Source organism: Zonotrichia leucophrys, chromosome 3 (genome assembly GCF_028769735.1).
Source record: "Zonotrichia leucophrys gambelii isolate GWCS_2022_RI chromosome 3, RI_Zleu_2.0, whole genome shotgun sequence".
NCBI classification, from domain to species: domain Eukaryota; kingdom Metazoa; phylum Chordata; class Aves; order Passeriformes; family Passerellidae; genus Zonotrichia; species Zonotrichia leucophrys.
Genome location: NC_088172.1, coordinates 51,298,316 through 51,319,096, shown reverse-complemented (window position 1 = coordinate 51,319,096; position 20,781 = coordinate 51,298,316). Strand labels below are relative to the sequence as shown.

The window sequence follows — 20,781 nt, the reverse complement described above, 5'->3', positions numbered from 1 at the left end:
TTCCCTGCTTCAGCCTTGGCCACAGATAGTGGTTCCAGTGCAATAAATGTTTTGGCCATAGTACATACAGATTAGTAGCTTATTGTTAGTACTACTCTCTAGTACTTGCTGTAGAAAAAAAGCATAAGATTCTTACTGTGATTGGGTCTCAGCATCTCAGCTTTTCAATGACAAAATTAAATATTTCCCTATGGCTAGGGTTGCAAACTTAGTAGCCCTGAAGATTTTGTATAGTTCCTTTTGGAACTCATCTGTACTTTTGTTTTCCAGAATATCTAGGAAAGATGGTGCTTTTAATCCTAAATTTTATTTGCAACACCCTCTGTTTACCTTGCTATAACCCCCGAAGTGATTATTCAGTAATGAAAAATGGAAAGACAAATGGAAAAATGAAATTTCCCTAAGTCCAGAAAATATCTGGTTACCAAGTGGAATATATTCAAAACTTTTTACTCCCACTTGTGTGCTTTATTTATGAGAACAATCATCCTATATGATTATGCTCATGAGAAAACCATGTCAGTTGCTTTGTATTTTGTGGAGTAGTTAAATATTAGATATGAACATTAACAAATTCATACCACAGGGTTAGGGATGGGTGCCTGGAGAACTGATTTTTTTTAACAACCAAATATTTATGTCCACAGCATGAAGCTGCCAGGAATGATCTGAGTGATAAACAAAAAGACCTGGATACTTTCACTAATAAAGGAAAACATTTGATAGCAGAACTGAAGAGAGTGCATAACTGTGACTCCACTGCACTGAAAACAGATATGAACTCCGTGGTGGACAAATGGCTAGATGTAAGAACCTGGTGTTTATATGACAAATATAGTTTTTAAGTTTGGCTAAGCTTACAATATTTCTCTTGTACAATTGTTTAGCAAAATTTAAGAGTACAATTGTTTAGTATAATTTACTAAGAGTAACTGTTCAGTAAAATTTACTTTTAAGTATAACTCAAAGTTTTAATCAGAGGGATTTGGTGTCCACTCTATGCATGAAGTTGTGACATCAATTTGATAGATTTTAAATGGTGTATTACAGCAATGTATGAATGCTACTACTGTAAATTTGCTCAGTTGTGTATGAATGTATGAATGCTACTACTGTAAATTTGTGCAGTTCCAAGAATGAATTTGGGTTTGACTCACACCTAATACATATCAGCAATAGTTCATTGAAGTAAATTGGACTAATAGTTCAGCGGGAAATTACATTAAGCTAAACACAAAAGATATTATTGTGTTGAGAAAGACTTAACCACAGGAGAGAAACATAGCATAAAAGCTAGTTACAGAATCATGGATTGGTTTGGGTTGGAAGGGACCTTGAAGATCCGGTTCCAACCCCCTGCTCCCAGGGCAGGGGCATCTTGCACTACACCAGGTTGCTCAAAGCCCTATCAAACCTGCCTGCAGCATTTCCATGGATGCATCTACAATGGCTTTGGATAATCAGTTCCAGTGTCTCAGCACCCTCACATTGAAGAATTTCTACCTATTGTTTTACATTTTCCCATTTATACTGCTTTAGTACCAAATAACTACATTACAACAAGAAGGATAAATGTAGGTTTTTTTTGAGAAATAAAGTTTATTTGAACATTGAACTCTTTTCCAGTAAAAAATATACAAATATTTGGACACATAAGATTTGTGTTTGTTTTATGATCTGGGTAAGCAAATTGAAATTAGCATTCAGAACTTAGAACTAAATCCAAGAAAATTGTTTTATCCAGGCTTACCAATTATTTTTTATGCCTTTTTCTTATAACTGTCTGCAAAATAGAGTCTAAAATTAATTTTTGAATGGTATTGATATATTCTTCTTTCCTAAAAGGTGTCTGAAAGACTTGATGAGAACATTGACCAACTGAGTGTAAGCGTGTCTCTATGGGATGACATCCTGAAAACTGGAGATGAATTGGATGGATGGTGTAATAAATGCATTTCTCAGCTGAATGAAGGCATCAACAACTTCAGTAACAGTCAGAGAATGGAAGTTCTCCTGAAAGATTTCCAGGTTCTTACCCATAAATCTGTGATTAAAATGTTGTGGTCCAAGATGTCAAGTGATGTTCAACCAGAGAAAAGACTTGGCTGTTGCAGACCTCTGCTTAAATGGTGGTACCCAACAGCTAGATGAGAGCATTCCTGTCCTTTTCATTAGAAGGTGTTTGCTTCTAACAGAAACAAGACTGGCACATCTTTCTAAATCTAAGCTCCATAGTTATTTTGGCTCTTGCAGTTATATTTGGTTCTAGGCTGAATTCTGTTCCAGTAAAAACCAATGGAATTTTTAGACAACTTAAGCTAAAGTTTAGCAAAAAAATGACTAGTTTCTAAGACCTCGTCCAGGAAAGTAGGTTGTCCAGACAATAAAAAAGATATCCGGTCAATCACAGATTGAGCCATATTCTACTTCATCTGGAATAAATTATGTCTTTAACAAGATGCACAGTGAACATATTCAAGAATTGTGGTAGAATATAAACATTGATAAATCAGTGTTTTGCTCAAGGTTGAGCTTTATCAAATGCCTTATGTAGCCATCCAACCACCTGAACTCATAGCTGTTAAAAATGATTTGGAGTAAAAGCAGACTACCCAAACCACAGATGCACTTGATGTGCAGAAGGGCCAGAATAACAGATGTGATCACTGAGTGTACATTTACAGTCACAGAATGCATAATACCCTTTTTTGGCACTTTGTTTTGCAAAGGCAAGAGGAAGAGCAGTTTGGTGACAGCAGGGTCCTGCCCTTTCTGCAATCAGAAATAGATGAGCATGGACAGCATCAATCAGTTTACTCCTTCAGTGGCCCAAATTAGTGATCACTTTCTTCACTGCCCACCTAATATTATATCCTCCCTAGCACAAAATACCCCCTAACTATTCTTCTGGGCATTCAGGGCAGATGTTAAGTTTGGCAATTTAATCCTTCAGTGGAACCTAACACCCCATGTAGATACTTCCAGTCAAATAAACAATGACATTTTCATCTTTTTTTTTTAACAAACAAAAGCTTTTAGAGCATTTTAAATGTTATAATCTTTTTTAAAAGAGGGGAAAATTACTCTGAACTGAGTCTAATAAGGAAAAATAAATGGGAGATTTTTAGAGCACAAAATTAGTGCACAGTGTTTTCCCTCTGGTTGCTAAGCTGTGTTTACATTTTCCTTCAATTTTTAAATTCATGGAGAATACTTCTGAATGTCTGAAAGCTTCTTGTAGCTTGGTATGAAACTTTGACCACATCTATTTTGCAGTCTGAAGTCAAGAATAAAGAACTGAAGTTGGAGCAACTTAGTTCCAAAATTTCAGAACTCAAAGAACTGACCCATACTCAAGAGCCTCCTGCAGATCTCCAGGTAAAATAAAGATATTGGTAACCACCAGAGATTGTGCTCAAATAACCAGGAAAGCATCCCTTCTGAAATTTTTTTCTTTCTTACACTGCCTTTTTCTTTCAAGATGACAGATGTAGCATTATTATTTATATGTAGCATAACTATTCTTTGTTCATATTTCTCTAGGTAACCTTGATTTTTTTGTATCAACAGTATGTCATAAAGTAAGTGAACATAAGGGTAGTAGGAGTATTTTTAAAAAATCGAAATAGAATAAATAGTTTATAATGTAGCTGATAAAATATTAGACTACAGATATTCTCTACTCTGCACAACATTAAGCCACATCACATGTGAGTGCATGCACAGTTTCCTTGAAAGGATTATAAGGCAGTAAAATATGTTCATTTGCTTTGATAACCAAAAAGTATTCTTTGGTGGACTAGAATAAAGGCCCTGAACTAGCTCTTACAAGAAAAACATAAAACAATTAACACAAAGGTGAACTGTTAAACTTTTGGCCAGATACTTATTTCTATGTTCTAGGGCAGTTGCAAAACCACAGTATGATTATTTTGACAGTTTGATTTAAAATACCAGAAATTGGTATTTGAGATTATTAACTTAATGTCAGAAATTCAAAAATATAAGCTGACTTCTGTAATTTCCATGGACAGGGATATATCTTGATACATATCAGGTTTTAATGGAAGTTAATGTAACACTCAAGCCTTGCCCACATTTTGAAACAGGCTGCCCAGGGAGGTTTTGGAGTCTCCCTCTCTGGAGAAGGAGAAAAACCCATCTGGATGTGTTTCTATGTCACCTGCTGTAGCTGACCCTCCCTTGGCAGGGAACTTGGACAGAGGAATCTACAGAGATTCCTTCTAACCCAAAGGATTCTGTGAATCTGATTTTTATATAGTATGATATTATGACTGATTTGATTTACTTGTATTATATGTGCTCAGCTAACATCTATTATAATTTTGCATATTCCTTACTTTGAACAGGTTAAGGGGCAAGATTCTAGCTCATTTTTAGTATTGTCTTGAATTTTTACCTGTCTTATACTGAGATACTTTAAGCCTCAGTGCACTTAAGGCTCACTCCCCAATTGATATTTATTTTTATCGATCTATTTGAGTGTAGGTCATGTTCTGGATATATGGCAAATTAGTAAAGGGGAAATACCAAGTGTTTAGTTTTTCAGAAATGGATAATAACTGCAATAGTTTACAGTCTGATTTTTTATAAGTTAGTATCCCTTCTTTGGATTATTGTACATCTGAGACTTAATAGAATGGTTGTCTGTTTGTAGGTATGTAGGTATCTCCAGTTAAAGTTGTAAAGAGAGCAAAATTATCCTTGTGTGCCACTTTCTGACCTTCCATTTTTTCAATAAGCATTTGCTGTAATAAACATTTTTATTGCTAAATGCCTTAATACATAACATTTTGGTTTTAGTTTATAGAGTCAGATTTGAGGCAGAAGTTGGACCATGCCAAGGAAATATCAGAGATAGCAAAAGAGACACTGAAAGATTTCAGTACTCAGAAGATGCAGTTACAGAAGCTGATTGGTCAGATGACAGACTGGCTAACTCAAGTGGAAGAGACACTGTTGAGCTGTGCACGTAACCTGGATCCTGAAGCTCTAAATAAACTAAAGGTCAGTGCTGAAGAAAACCAATATACTTTTCCTTATGCATTTTCCTAGTGATCTTTCGGGATTTTTTTTTCTGAGCTTTATACCTGATTTTCCTTTGATAAAAAAATGCATATCTCCTGCACAGCTGCTAGAATATTAGGAAATAATACAGTGATTATTTTTAGGAAGTTGCACCAATGAACAAAAGTTCTGATTTTTTAGCGTTTTACAAAACTTCTAGAAAATTTTAATGAATAATACAGTCTTGTGGCAAGAACTGGTTTTGTTAGATTGAATTCCTTGGTCATTACTCCAGCATGTTTTCAAGTAAATTGACTCCCTTTCAATAAGTTATGAAATTCATAGCACATCACAGTAAAAGACACTGGTCCAAATTCAATTTTAATACAAACTTCTACTTCAGAAATCCTTGTCAGTCATCAAATACAGCAATTCTTTTTTCTACATCCAAGTGGTCTCTTGGCTGGATACAGTTATGCACATCATGACATGACTAACCACATGGAGGTATTTAACTGTGAGCACAGTTAATATTGATATACTAGCCAATGCACATTTAATTTTCAGAAAATGTTTCTCTCAAGTTTTGTGTAAAGTCCTTCTCATTCAGAAGTCCTGCCAAATACCAGTGTCATATTGCATCCCACATGTACCTTCAGACTTTGCTGAAAATATCTATTTCTATTCAATATGCCTTGAAATATGTTTATTTATAAGAGAGTAATAAATCATGAGAAACAGCACTTTTCACCTTTCTACAATGGCTCCTTAGTTTCAAGGATTCATCTCACTTGGAAAATTCAGGAAACATGATCCAGTGCCTCTTCCCTTCATTGTGTTTGGAATGACTTCTAGACCACAGGAGGAAAGAACATATGGCAGGAGTAGGAATGCTTAAGAAAAAGCCAGTTCTTTTGTTTCTTTATAAATATCATAATTATGTTGTAACTTCATATTCAGGAAACACAAAAGGACCTTCATCTTCAGCAAAGCAGCATTGACTCAACCCGGGAGACCCTCAACAGCCTCTGTCGCAAATACCATTCGGTAGAGCTGGAAGCTCTTGGTGGCACTGTCTCTTTGTTAATAAAGAAGTATGAAGCTGTGAATCTGCTCTGTTCCAGAACACAGGCCAGGATGCAGGAGTCCTTGGAAAAACATTTCCTCTGTGAGTCCTCAGGCTGGTTCATATGAGTGAGTTGTTATCCTGCAGCCGTGAGTCATTCTGGAGTCTGCCAGAGTTTCCAGTGACATCACTTGCAATTACAACTTTATTTTTGTATGGAGCCTCTCAAAAAGTCCTGTTACCAAATGCTCATTGGATTACTGCTTTGAAACAAAGCATTTTACATAAACAGAATTCAACTCTTAATCATGTAACATGCATGAAAATGCACCTTTCCTCACTATTAGGATTCACCTCAGTCACATAGACACACTTTGTTTATTTGCAATAAGGAGAGGTATATAAAAATTTGAGGTATTTATAATGTAAAAGCATCCATCTCAAGTCTTTCCTGGGCTCCCTGAATAGTCAGTGGAGAAAAGTAAACAACTTTTAGTCTTATTTATTAAGATACTGATTTCGATTGACTGTCAAGGGTTGCCTTGTAAGACTGTAAAAATTCGGATGTTTACAATGGAAACATCTAGTTCCTTATGAAATTAATCCTACTTCCAAGTTATTGAAGACAATTAGACTTGTTCTGTTGGCTTTTGTACACTGTTCCTGAAGGATAAAAGAATTTGTTTAAAACAGCTGTATAATTTTATGGATAATGCTGTATCTTAACAACTATTTTCTTCTCTATACTTTTTTATTGAATAAGACTCTATGCAAGAATTCCAGGAATGGTTCTCTGGTGTGAAGGCTGCAGTAAAAGAATCATCTGACAGGTCTGGGGACAGCAAAGCCATAGAGGCAAAGCTACATGATTTGCAGGTACAGTGTACAAATTAAAATAAAACAACTAATTAGAAATTTAGGATATCTCTAAAATAATTTGTAGATGCTAACACACTTCTTGTTTTTGCTTTTATAAAGGTAATATAAGAATGGTTTGAGTACAGTATGTACTGTAGAGGGAATACAGTGAAAACTGTGGTCCCTGTAGTGCCTGAAAATTTAATTTCTGGGATGTGTAACTATAAAGTATATGTTCTTGTTTCTTATTATTAATATTTTTTCCTTCTTTCTTTCTTTCTTTCTTTCTTTCTTTCTTTCTTTCTTTCTTTCTTTCTTTCTTTCTTTCTTTCTTTCTTTTTCTTTCTTTCTTTCTTTCTTTCTTTCTTTCTTTCTTTCTTTCTTTCTTTCTCTTCATTTCCTTTTCCTAATTTTATAATACTTTTACTTGTTCAACATTTCAGATTAATACTGATATGTCAAAGATTCTATGTATATACTTTTGATGAGACAGAACATAAATAGCAGATAGCTATTGTAAGCAGCCCTAATTCCTGAAGTGTGTAACATCTTCAGGAGATTATTAAACTTCAGAGAAAGCCACGACCACCTTGGGATCAAATTAAAAAACTGAGTGCTGTGAATTGCAGTACCACTTAATAAAATTTCATTTGATCTGCTTAGAAGCTTTTCCATAGCTAAACATGGCCGTCATCTTCTTAGAGAAATCTCACCACTTCTCATAGAAATATTGCTTATCTTTAATTATCAAATCTTATGTGTTTAAACTATATTCTTTCATTGCACAGGGTGTGCTGGATTCTATTAGTGAAGGACAGAAAAAATTAGATGCTGCCTGCAAGGAAGGAGAAAGTTTATACGGTTGTTTACCCAAACCAGTTGTGAGCCATATTCAGGAGCAAATAGCAAAGTCTAACCAGAACTTCCAGGAATTTCTCAACCAGTGTCTGAATGACAAGAAGGCCCTGGAAGCTTGTGCCTCACACCTGGGAAAGTGAGTAACACCAGTAGATACAAATAGACTGCATGAAATGGTCTGGCTTCCAAAGTAGAGGGCAAAAAGCCAAATCCAGTTGCTCTAGTCCTGTTTGCTTTTTTCTTTGGAAGTATTTAAGAGAAATTGGAGTTTCTGATAAAAAAAAAAAATTAAAAATCAACAGGTCTTGCTCCAAGGGCATAAATTTAGTTAAATGATGAAAGGCCAAGATCATATATGCAGAAGTTCTGTGTTTCTTATGAAACTCCAAATCAGCAGTTGGGATTCCAGTAATTTAAATGACATTTTCTGGACAGAAAATGTGTGATGAAGTTCATTTCTGCCCTGGGGTTTGTAGATTGTATGCATTTTACATGTGTCTGTTCTGTTCCATTCCAAATGGACATATTTCCTAAAGAGCCAGGAAGAAAAAACCCTTAAATTACTGCTTAGGGCTTGAATTTTGAGAGTTAAAATATTTTCAGGTCTAAACAGATTCAAAACTGCTGCTAATTGAAAGCAAAGTTAGTGTGGCAGTAATGGGTAAAACAGCAGGAGAGAGGGTGTGCCTGCGTGTAAGAAAAAAGGTTTCAAACTTGGGGCCAGAACTTGTTTTGCTGAGCTCTGAGCAGTCAAGGTTCCAGTTCTCTTCTGTAAGGTAAAATTGAAAAAACACTTCAGATGTTCTACACATAAATTTTGTCAAGAAACCCACTGTTACCTAGACTAAATCATTATGAGAATTTGAAAAAAGCTTTCTTTTGGTCTGCTTTTATTGAATCTAGTAATAAATAAAAGTCCTTTCACTTTAAATTTTGGAGGCTTCTGGTCTGCCTGGAGTTCCCATGATTTTGCTGAACATTTTTAGAGAGTTGCTGAATATTTTTAGACTAGTAGTCACCGTGGAATTATGTTTTGTGTACAACTCTTATTCTCGAAGCCTGAAATTGATACTCAGTCTTGTGGATACTAACTTCTTCCAACTTTACTCCACTTGAGAAGTATTTTTTAAAAGATTATTTATCTGCTCTGTAGCTTTGAAGATCAGTACAAGAAGCTTGCCCTGTGGATGCATGACATGGAAGAAAGAATAAGCACAGAAGCATTAGGAGAGAACAAACAGCTTGTTTCTGAGAAGAAAAAGGAGGTGCAAAAAGTGGAAAGGTTCCTGGAAGAGTTGCTGAACTCAAGGTATATTGAAAATACATTTTCTAATACTCTCAATTTTTCTTCTCGTAGGGCAGAAGTGAAATTAAACTGTTGGGGTAAAGTGTATTTCTGAAAGTTAGAGGAATGTGTTGGAAAATACTCTGTGAAAAGAAGCTGAATCCAGATATTTCGAGTTCTAATGAATTTCAACAAAATCCAATATTTGCTCTTGATAAATTAATAAAAGCTTATCATACTTCGTTAATAAATGGAAACTGAAGAGTGTAATTTTTAAAAATAAAATATAAAAATACTGCTTTCAAAAGCAACAGTGAAAATTACATTTATCATTATGTCCATTTAAAAATTTTCTTTCTGTCCTGTAACATTCAGGTCCAACCAGGTTAGCAGAATCCCCTTCCCTGCACTTCCCCATACAGCTTGCCCTATAAAAGAGCTCAAAAAGCATTCATATTAGCTGTGAAATCTCTCTAAAATTCAGACTTATCCAGTAAATTATGAAGTAATTGCCATTTTGAGTAGACAGAGGTTTTTTCAAATTCTCTTTTCATTATTGGGTTGGTGAAGGTAGAACAAATACAGTAGTCAGTTTTCCAAGTCTCACAGCCTTTTTAAAGGAAACGTCCATTCACTCCATACGACCTTGAGACTGCTGCATGACATTTTGGTTTGATGTAAATTTCCTCTAGTCATCAGGTATCAGGAAGGGTGATCAAGAAGATTGGGATTAACTGAGGCTGTATAAACTCAGTTTTAAGTCCTTTTACTGACTCTTGTACTGAGTCTGAGTCATTGTCTACTCCTGGACAAATGACCTTTCCATCATGCCTTCCTACCTGTCCAAGATTACAAACTTCTTGGAAGCTTTGGCAGGTACAAAAGGGTTTGGGTTCTATAGAAATGGAAAGTTTGACTGCTGGAAAGAAAACTAAGGTATCTTTTAATTTAAATGTTTGTGATCATTCTGAGCACCAAAACTCTGCAAGAAATGGCACTGCACACAAGAAAAGATATTAATCAGTACACGCTGCTTAATTTCTTTCAACCTCTCCTAAGTAATTTTTTCAGTTAACTCTGAACTCTTATCACTGGTGGAGTAGGTGTCAGCAGCCTTCTTAACCTCTGGCAATGGCTAAAATACTTTTTGTTTTTTGAAACTTTCAGTCTCGATATTTTCTTTCAGGGACTCTTTTGATCAGCTCTCCCAAATGGCACAGACTTTAAACGAAGAAGGCCATGGTGCAGGGAGAGAAGTACGTCTGGCTTCTCAACATCTCACCAGCTATCAAAACATGGTCAAAAGTGTCAAAGATAAGCTGAGGACATGCCAGCTTGCACTCCAAGAGCATCTAACTTTTGAGGAGGCATTGCAGAGTATGTGGTCATGGGTGAAAGAGGTTCAAGATAAACTGGCATCATCACAGAGCACTCTTGGAAGCAAAGCCACCCTGGAAAGACGCTTGACACAAATTCAGGTAAAGAAGGATAGATAAAATAGATATTGCACATCAAGATTAATATTGGGTGTGGGCCACTTCAGTGGGAAAGGTGTATTTTTATAATTTATTCCTTCAATGGTTATGAAGAAGAGGCTCAGAATTCAAGGTTATCTTGAAAAATGGGGATGGGAAGTAGAAGAACAGGATGAAGTTTAATGGAAACAGATATCAGGTATTACATTTCAGAAGAAATAATGAACTATGAAAATGTATATGCAGGTAGGTCCAGAAAGCTTTCTAATAGAGGAGAGGCATTGGAATAATTGACAGAGTCCCTCTGTCCATGGCTGTGGTGTGTCTATCACAGGAGGTCTGGAGGAAAAGGTTAGATAAACAGATAATAGGAGAGATTAGAGAGAGAGAGATCATTAAGAGATCTGCCATGGGCTTTCCTGAGGTTTCTTCTAGCTATTACTGTGCAGTGCTTCACCTACTCAGTATCTGCTGCAATGTGAGCAGTATTTTAGCTTGACCAATGCAGTGAAAAAACCTGTACAGATGTGGGAAAAACTACTGGATCACTTGCACATGACAAGGTACAGGCCCTTAGAAGAAAAGGTGCCTAGGAATTCCTACTGGATATGACTGTTAAGGATGGATGAGCTTAGAGAAGATGGTGTTCACTGTTGAAAGAATAACAGCTCTCATTTCTCATCATGTTACATTTGATATTTTGACCTGTTTTGCCTCACAGGAGATCCTCTTACTCAAAGGTGATGGTGAGGTTAAGCTGAACATGGCCATTGGCAAAGGAGAGCAAGCACTTAAAAGCAGCAATGAGGAAGGACAGAAAGTGATACAAACTGAGCTTCAGACACTGAAGGATGTATGGAATGACATCATCAGTACCTCAGTGAACTGGCAGAGGTAAGAATCCATGGAAAACACAGGTCAGACCCTGCCATCTTTGCTTACAGAGGATGGTACCTTAAAGCATGTAGGAGTACATTCATTCATTACTGGTCTGTGAGGGGAAATTTGCATTATCAAACAGAACCAAAATTACCTGGAAAAAATACACCCTTCTGTAAAAAAAAAGATGAGTTTGCCCTATCAGATGAATCAAATTTCATATGAGATAGTATTAATTTTTAAATCAATGTTTACATTGATTTAAAAATTAATAAAAGTCATACTAATTCATACAAAGAAAAATCTAGAAAAAACTTTCTGAGTTTTTGAGCCTGTACTTTGGCAAGAGCAAGAACATGTGACAGATATCTATCAACCTTTTCCATACGCAACCCAGGAATTCTGGGTCAATTCTGTTTTTCATTAGGTTTCTTCGATTTAAAAAAAATCCTAATATCAACTCCAAATAATCTTTCTTGCATATTAAGCTGATTTCATCTCATCTTGACCTGTGTGGAAATGGAAAGTTTTTCTTATTGGCTGTGTGAGATAACTTTATACATCTGAAGGCCTCCATCATCTCTGTTCTAGACAGACTTATGTTTCTCAATTTCTCTGTGGTAATACTTTCTGGGCCTCTGTCACACCTGTTTTGCTGTTCAAGAGATTGAAGACTATCACCAGTTTGTCTACATTTTTTCTTGAAATAAAAAACCTGAAAGTGCTGCCACTTTCTTAGTTGCACCAAAATTGCAATTGTAATAGTATGTAGAAAATTATAGTGCGCTCTCTTAATGATGTCACTTAAATTTCACCCAATTTTTATCATAAAATATTTTTTTAGATTAGGTTAGACCATGGCATTTTGAGGGAAAATCTGATACACTCTTGTCTATCTGTAAGTCCCATGAAATAAGAATTACATTCCTCAACATGAATCCCAGAGAAGTATGGTGATCTACTAGGTAAAGCAATATGTAACAGAAGGGACTATATCTTCTAAATTGTAAATGAGTCTATAGATAATGGGTTTGTTCTTTCAAAACTTGCCAGAATATCTCTTAATTGACAGTAATTTCATAGGCTGCTGCATATTTTATTACTCTGATCATAAAAAACTCCAGTAATGTTCCATATTTTACTTTGCTGAACAGACACTGAAATGTGCTGAGGCAGATAGATTGCTCATGTAACCTGTAATAGGGAAGCAGCAATGTTGGTTGTACAAAGGGACCCAAAAGCCACAGGAATTTTTAAATAACTTGGATGCAAGTTGATGTAGGAAACAAAAGCAAGATGGAGAAAAAAGATACCTTCTAAACCTATTGTATATGGCTACAGACAGTGTAACAATTAAGACATAAGCAGCCTCTTTTTTTTTTTTTTCTTTCCCAAACTTTAAAAGTTCTCATCTGCACTTTGTTTCTTTTAATATAAGTTCCCTAGATTCTGTCATTAGCCAGTGGAATGACTATCTGGAAAGGAAAAACCAGCTGGAACAGTGGCTAGAGAATTTGGATCACAAAGTGGAACAGCCTTTAGAACCACAGATTGGTCTGAAGGAGAAGTTTGCTCAGCTGGACCATTTCCAGGCTATTGTTTCTGAGATAGAGGATCACTCCGGTGATTTACAGCAACTCATTGAGAAAGCTGTGGATCTATCTGAAAAAACGGGGGATGCTTCCTTTGGAGATGCAGCTCAAGAAGAACTGAAAACACAGTTTAATGATATCACAACTGTAGCCAAGGTAAGATAAGTATCTCCATTTCAAGTAAGTAAAATGTTTAGACATTTGTATATATAGCTAAAAAACTTTGATTTTTGTATTTTTTAGTAACTAAAGGATTGACTGTGAATAATCTTGCCTCTGGTATAGTTGAGTCTAATAAAAGCATTGAATACAGTTTACTAAAATTTAGTGGAATGCAAAAACGGTATTGAGAGTTGAAATTGCTGTGGTTATAATTTTGGAGAAGTGAAGGCCATATATTTTGTTCCTAGTTTCAACAGTAGAATACAACAGTATTTCTGATATTCTGACACATTTCTTGTCATCTAATTCTTTTCATTCATTCCAAGCATTTTTTTTCTTTACCTAGAAAGGGAAGAATTAAATGCCTCCCTGAGCAGGAAACATATTGTCATAAAGATAAATTGTCAAAAAGATTTATGCCCATTTTTTGTGGTGTTTCAAGCCACTAAGCACTGCACATGCTATGCAGGTACTCTAAGGAAAGATAGTGAGCTCACTGAGACCTTCTGCCAACCAGATCATGAGAGTGAAATACCTTGCCTCCACGCTCTCCTTGTACTGGTGCTACATTCTGGTGTGAGCAATGTACACAGGGATGCATGGTTTCCTTCCCAGGAGTCTTTTGCTTCCCTAGGAGGCTGTTTTGGTTAGAGTCAGGTGCACGTGGGCATTTTCTTACCCTGTTGCTGGATAAAATGCATTGAGCTATAAAAACTTTGAGAATTTGCTTTAGGTCTTCTTTGTTTAGCTAGTAACTATCCATTGTCTAGTTGACAATGATACATTCTGAGTGACACATTCTGAGGGATTATTTCTGATGGTTATTTTCAGAGGGAACAGCAGGTCTTGTTAATCTAACTTATTTTTAATAGCATTTGTTGAATGTTGAGTTACTCAAACTTTAAAATAACTGAGTTTAATTCGGAGGTGGTTTAGTTTGAAACTGGCTCCAAGAAACTTCAATCTAGATTACAGTATCTACACAGGGATAAAAATCTATTTGATTAGCTCATTTCACTTTTGGTTAGTTTTGATAAATATTCATTAGTGCTATCTCAAAATAATATAGTCTACCCAGTCAGACCAAAGGCAAACCTCTACCACTGTACTTTTTCACTGTGTCACAGTAAGATAAACTGACCCCACTCTAAGCTTACATTAAAAAGCTAACATGGAGTCAGGAAGCAGCTGCTTCAGGCAGTTGTGTCAGGGGAAGCATCCTCAGGACTGCAGGGTATGTGGCTGATAGGATGGTCGAAGTAGGACTCAGCACCAAAAGATCATTTTGCACTTTTAGACAACCGGAGTTTTTGTTTGTGGGACGTCTCCATGACTCTGCTTAGCATTTGTGGAGACTTGGTGCTTCTAAGTAAGTGCTGTATTTCAGGCAGCGATTCTGCACCTTGGGAGGGCTCATGGGTGATCTACAAGACCCTCTGGGGCGTACTGGGAAAAGCATGCCAGAGTGACACGGCTGCAGCATTGATGTCTACTAAACCATACATTAGACTATTTAAAAGTATATTTTTGCATCCATTTTCAGAAGGCTTCTGCTCCAGCAGAAAATCCTTCTCCAGACCAACTCAAACCAAACCTTTCCCAGTGTTTCTCAGTGTTTCTCAGTCTCTGTTCTGATGCCACAAGCTATAACCTGTTCACTATTCAAATGCATGCTATGGTGTCAAGCCAGCACTGCATGCTCAAAGCCAGCATAGTATGTAAGTACTTCAATGTAATGGTCTTTCTTTGTTTTTTGGTTCTGTTTTTTCATCTGATTGATAGGAGAAAATGAGGAAAGTGGAAGATATCGTGAAGGATCATTTGCTTTATCTGGATGCTGTGCATGAATTCACAGACTGGCTTCATTCTGCAAAGGAGGAGCTTCACCGCTGGTCAGATGCAACTGGAGATACACCAGCTATACAGAAAAAGCTGGCCAAAGTCAATGTAAGCGAGCATTCATGATTTCTTCTGCAATTCAGACCCTATGCTTTAAAAAAACCCCAGTCAAACAGTTGTGGGATCTTGCTTTTTTTCCTTTGAAATGGTGATTACATTTCAGTGAGCTGAAAGCAAGCTTTCCAAGCTGTGCTTTGTTTTCGACTCCCTTCTCATATTAACAGATGGAGTAAAAGTATAATCAGACCTAAGTTAACCACAGCACACATGGAAACAATTTGCAAGAGCGGAAGCCCAGTGGCATCACAGAAGAATGTGGCTTAGCTGATTAATGAATGCTTCTCTTTCCTCATCCCTAAATACGCTTTCTCCATGAGCAGAATTGTCTAAATCAGAGACAACCTTTCGTGCTTTGCATGAAATGGAGATGTGTAAAGCAGCACAAGGACTGTCCCCCTTGTTTGAGGGGGGCACATGTTAGAAATATGTGAGTTGCCTCCCTGTGTATACTCTCCTTAGCCTGGAACCTATTGTTAGCCATCTGAGTGCTTAAGAAATTTGCATATTTCTGAATACAACACTAAAACAGGCTACATGTTTTGCCCATGCCTGGTGTTTACATTCAGATAATCATGCTGGCAACATTTTACTCTGCTCCTAAGCATGAGAGAGTGGGACAGTGAACTTAAATGCTAGATGAAGATTCGGGATCCCCAAGATCAAATGACAGATTTTTGTAGATTCTGGGGTAATTTTCAGTCTCCCTTGTGCTCAAACTTCTGATCTGTAAAACGGGAAAGGGAGGGGTTAGCAGCATCTAGTTCTTAAGATGAACAAGAGAAGATACAACATTACTGTAGTGTTTGGGGTGGTTTTTATATGTTCTCTAGTTTCTTAAGCTGAAAGGTCCCAAGATTGAGATATGTGAGATTGAAATAAGGATGCCATAGAAAGTATTTAGCTCTGAAAACAAAATCAAAACCATACACTCAGGAAAAAAACCCCAAAAAGATGTTCAACCAATTCTGGCACATCTCAGGTCACAAGCAGGCTGAAAACTGCAGTTCTGTTTCTGAGACTGCTGCATGCTACTACGTACCAGCATTTCTTATGCAAGAGATCACAACAAAGCCTTCATGTTCCGCATCTCAACCTAAATAGTATTTTTTGTATCTAAAAATACATCTAATAGTATTTTTCGTATCTATCTTCCTGTCTTCCTCTCCAAAGCTGAAGACAGTTTGAGAACTGATGTTGAATCCCCGCAAGGGCCAGCTGTTGGCTGGGTTTTACTCCCCCGGTTCCCAGACCGCTGCCGTCAGGCGGTGCGGGGCGCTGGGGCCGGGCCGGGCCGGGCCGGGCCGGGAGGCGCCCCCGGGCAGGCCCCGCGGCGGCGGCGGTGTGGCGGCCCGCGGGTTACCATGGCAATGTCGCCCCGCAGGAGCTGGTGGAGTCCCGGCAGAGCGGCGCGGGCCGGCTGAGCCGAGTGGAGGCGCTGGCTCCGGCGGCCCGGCGCGGCACGACGGCGGGCGGGTGCCAGCTGCTGGCGGCCGAGATGCAGGCGCTGCAGGCGGACTGGCGGCAGTGGGAGGAGAGCGCCCGGCGCAGCCAGGCCGGCCTGCGGGACGTGCTCAGCCAGATGGCCCTGTCGGAGCGGGAGTTCGCGGCGCAGGCCGGGCGGCTGGAGGAGGCTGTGCGGCGGCTCGCAGGGCAGCTGGCCACCTGGGCGCAGGGGCTGACCCCCGCTGACAGCCGCAGCACGGACGCCGAGGTGGTGGAGAGCTGGCGCAAGGAGAAAGTAAGGACATGTCTCTTTTCCATGTACATGTGTGGTCACCGCGGGCGGGAAACTTCCGCCAAGTGGGACTATCCTGCGCATCGTAAATCAGAACTTGCGGAAGGCATTTCTGTGAAAGCCCGACTTTCCAAACTCTTTGTGTTACCGTGATCACAGCGAGCGGTGTTGGCAGAACACGTCCCTCCCCTTGGCCCCTGCTGTAGCAGGCTTAGCGAAAGCTGCCTGGATTTTCGGTGTTAAACCCAGGGCTCGCCCCGGGAGGAAGCCAAGGAGCTGGCACAGCGGCTCTGGGCTGCGCTTCCAAGTTGCTCAGTGGTTCGAGCCAGAGTAGCATTTGATGGAAGAAATATGAAGCTTTTCCTAAAGGCCAAGTAAGAACCTGGTGCCATTAAAATTTGTCAGGAATGTATTTGGCTTATACTTTCCTTTTCTTGAAATATCCTCTACGTTATGCACGTTGAGATCTTGCCCAATATTTAAAGAAGTTAATCAGGAAATGGCTCTAATTCCTAATTGCTTTGCTTTGGAATGCAGTAGAATTGAGAGAAATAGAGGTTGTTTCTGTTCTTGGTTGTCTCCTAGCAAAAGATTCCCATTTATATATCACAGCTCCTCCCTGTAAATATATACACTTATTTGCAACAATCAAGATACATGTTTGTATCTCAACCACAATGAATAACGGATGTTGATAAAAGATACAGAGTATTTCTCTGTCATAGTAAAGCAGTTTCAGCAGAGGAGGAGAGGGATGTATTGCCTTCTTTCTGACCCCTTGACTGAAGTCATGTTCAAAAAAACCCCAGAACACAGCCCTTTTCTTTGAACTGAAGTTATTGATCTCCTGCTGCAGGGTCTGTGCCAAGTTGTTTCTGTGTCTTCTTCTTTCACAGAATTCCTTGCATGGATTTATGAAACCTGCTTGCTTGAGTGCCATTATGTGTCTGTAGGAGTAACAAAGAGGGCATTAAGATGAAGCAAATAATTGTACAAATATGCAAAATGTTCCATATATACGTGTTTTTAAAAAGGAAACAAAGCCATGGGATTGTAAGACACCAGGCATTTTTTTATTTCATAAATGGAGAAGTATTAAATTGAAAGGCTATTGCTTTTATTAGTAGTAAATGTAATATGTATGTACTGTATAGCTCTGTATAAGAGCACTCAGATTAGACAATTGTAAAGTTTGGCTAAGGAGGAAGATGCAGAAGCATCTCATGAGGTAATTATGCATAGCCCCACTATGCAATTTTATTTATAGTTAGGAGAAATGTGACAGTAATCTTCTCATTGTTGGACCCCAGGGAAAGGCCCTATTGTGAATATAAAATAGCACTGCAGTTTCTATTTCTATTGTCTCACAGTGATTCTGTTGCCATGTTAGCCAAGGCCACAAATTAAAAATGCATTTCCTAATTCGTAGAATTAGCAAGATCATTCTGCTACTCTGTTATACTGAAGCTCTGTTCCCTTAGGTATGTGCAGCATTAGAGCAACAGATTTTGTGCTTGAAATTCAACAGATTATTTCTGTAATTGTCAGATTCAATATTAAATCCAACTGGCTGCAACAGTGATATCACTGTATGGAAAAATGCCATAGTTAAATTTACCCTGTTCTGCAAATTATTGCTCCTGTTTGTTAGTAGGCTGTGCCTAAGGCTGTATGTAGTCAGACTAACCTCTTATTAGTTTTTGAGGTGAATTGTGCTGAAAACAGGCGGTTCTAACCTTGTGTTAGTCTTAAGAGATGCTTTCTTTTCATAAAAAAGGGGTGGTTAGTAGTTCATTATGATGATTCCTGCCCTTGGCACTTTGTGACATCCTGTGTTTAGGTAATGCCCATTGTGGTGTGATTTTTAATGCTTTCCAAAAGAATGGTTTCAGTAGCTTAACTGTGAGTAAAGTAAGCAAAAAGTATTTAGTGTTTTTTCCTAAGCATTATTGTTCTTACATAATTACTTAGTTCAAATGCTACTTTATATGGCACTGAAGCAAGTGACTATTTCAAGTATCTCTTAATCATGATCGAAGAGATTTATCATGTATGACTAGCTCAAAGAAGATAGTCCATAATGAATAATGTAAATCAGGGGACTCTTGAAAATCTGCTGCAGCAAAATATAATTTGTAGTTTTCCTGGACAGAACTCATTACAACGTATATTTTTAATCATCCTCTTTTTTGTTTTTCTTCTGAATATGTATGTTTATATACATACATATATATATTTTTTCACACACACACATACATAGATATATATATGTGTGTCTGTGTGTGTGTGCATTTTTAGAAATGTGTTTTGGGGGCATCTTTATCTCCCACTTCCAGGTCCCTGTTCAAATCTATCTTCACCTTCATATGATCTGTTTCTCAAGTTTATATTGTAAGTTTCTTCCAGACTGGCACTTTAGCCAAACTATTCTGTACTTGCCAAATGCTCTGGTCTGCCTGCACTGCAGAACCTCTGCTGTTAGCCTGAGAGGAATGTCTGAAGAATTTAGTTCCTAGTGAGGCGAGGAGCCAAGCCTGCACTGCTCATTATGCTGGAGTAGCTGGCAGGATTCTGCAGTGGAGATGCTGTGGACATCATCAAGCACTGTTTTTGTTGGAGTACTTATCACACCTCTCCTTGTGACACAAGCCAAGCCAACAAAATCTCTTTTTTTGTTTTGTTAGCTTAACTGTCTCCAAGGCACAAACCGTTCCAGTGCATCAATGACAGGAAGTAACCCAGTTACTCTGACATGATTGTGAGCAGCTGTACTTTCAAAATATGAAGTCATGTGTGAAAAGAGTTGAATCGAATCTGTTAAAAAACTTTGTGCATAAATTAACTTTCTGGATACAGCTCAAAAAAAGTTTTAATTGAACCTGTTAAACTCAAGTCAACAGGATAATTATATTTATATGAACACATATCATTTGCTATTCTCCAAATGTATGTACTTTTATATGTATACAGCTAATTGACAATACTGTTGCTTTATTAGAATGAAATTTATATCTTAAAATGGGCTTCAAGAATATTTCGTGCTAAGGAAGTTGGGGCATCCAGAAATTTGGTCTCTAGAAGCTCATAATTTCAAACAAGGTACTGTAGACTTGATAGCTAAAATATTCTTGAAAGTAAACACATAGATATTTAATTAATTTTAATTCTGATAAACTTTGATTAAAAAGTTGTGGCTTTTTTATGTTTTCTCACCAATATTTTTCATTTATTTTAACAGGAAACATTGGATGCTCTGGTGAAGTCTGAACAAATGACAGATGAGATCAAAACTCAGTTGAATGATCTTTGTAGATTTTCCAGGGATTTAAGTACTCATTCTTCAAAAGTTTCAGGGTTGATTAAGGAGTATAACAGGTATGCATTCATCTTGTTTAGAATTTATCTCGTGGCAGGGGGGGGATGATGAGCTGTCTTTAAGGGAACCATTAATTAGAATTTTAGAACTAGAGACAGACATATGCAATAGTTAGAATCATTACTTTGATTTTGGTGTCAACAAAAGTTATGTAAAGCATTAATTTGATTTTTTGATTTTTTTTTTCTTGAAGCCAGGCTATGCCACTAAATTCAGCTGAAACTAAATGTACATCTATACCTGACATATTACAGAAGTCCTTGTAAAAAAGTGAGGCAGTAATATGTCGTATTTGCCTGAAAGAAAATGAATAATACCAGCTAGTTCAGATATTTTTCTTGATTTTGTCCTTCATACTATTCTTCTTTGTTTAGTTGGTTTCTTGAAGCAGGAACTAGCTAGGGAAGGTAGCATTTGCTCGCTTGCTTTCTCTCAAGTCACTATTATTTACTTTGGAGTATGACACCTGCATTTCAGACAGAAGAGTCTGTTGTTTCTTGCATGAGAT

At 37.7% G+C, this 20,781-nt stretch overlaps 1 protein-coding gene across 17 annotated transcripts in view; it reads left to right on the top strand.

The window, feature by feature from the left end:
• Positions 1 to 20,781, top strand: part of SYNE1 (spectrin repeat containing nuclear envelope protein 1) — a 295,365-nt gene that overhangs the window by 130,752 nt on the left and 143,832 nt on the right. For all 17 annotated transcript variants that reach the window (XM_064708165.1, XM_064708183.1, XM_064708172.1 and 14 more), the window contains 14 exons: positions 648 to 806; positions 1,846 to 2,028; positions 3,277 to 3,378; positions 4,825 to 5,028; positions 5,989 to 6,196; positions 6,858 to 6,970; positions 7,741 to 7,946; positions 8,964 to 9,119; positions 10,282 to 10,573; positions 11,292 to 11,464; positions 12,888 to 13,197; positions 14,986 to 15,150; positions 16,544 to 16,900; positions 20,136 to 20,272. In XM_064708165.1, coding sequence (XP_064564235.1) covers positions 648 to 806; positions 1,846 to 2,028; positions 3,277 to 3,378; positions 4,825 to 5,028; positions 5,989 to 6,196; positions 6,858 to 6,970; positions 7,741 to 7,946; positions 8,964 to 9,119; positions 10,282 to 10,573; positions 11,292 to 11,464; positions 12,888 to 13,197; positions 14,986 to 15,150; positions 16,544 to 16,900; positions 20,136 to 20,272 — 2,765 coding nt within the window. The remainder of the gene's footprint in view (positions 1 to 647; positions 807 to 1,845; positions 2,029 to 3,276; positions 3,379 to 4,824; positions 5,029 to 5,988; positions 6,197 to 6,857; positions 6,971 to 7,740; positions 7,947 to 8,963; positions 9,120 to 10,281; positions 10,574 to 11,291; positions 11,465 to 12,887; positions 13,198 to 14,985; positions 15,151 to 16,543; positions 16,901 to 20,135; positions 20,273 to 20,781) is intronic.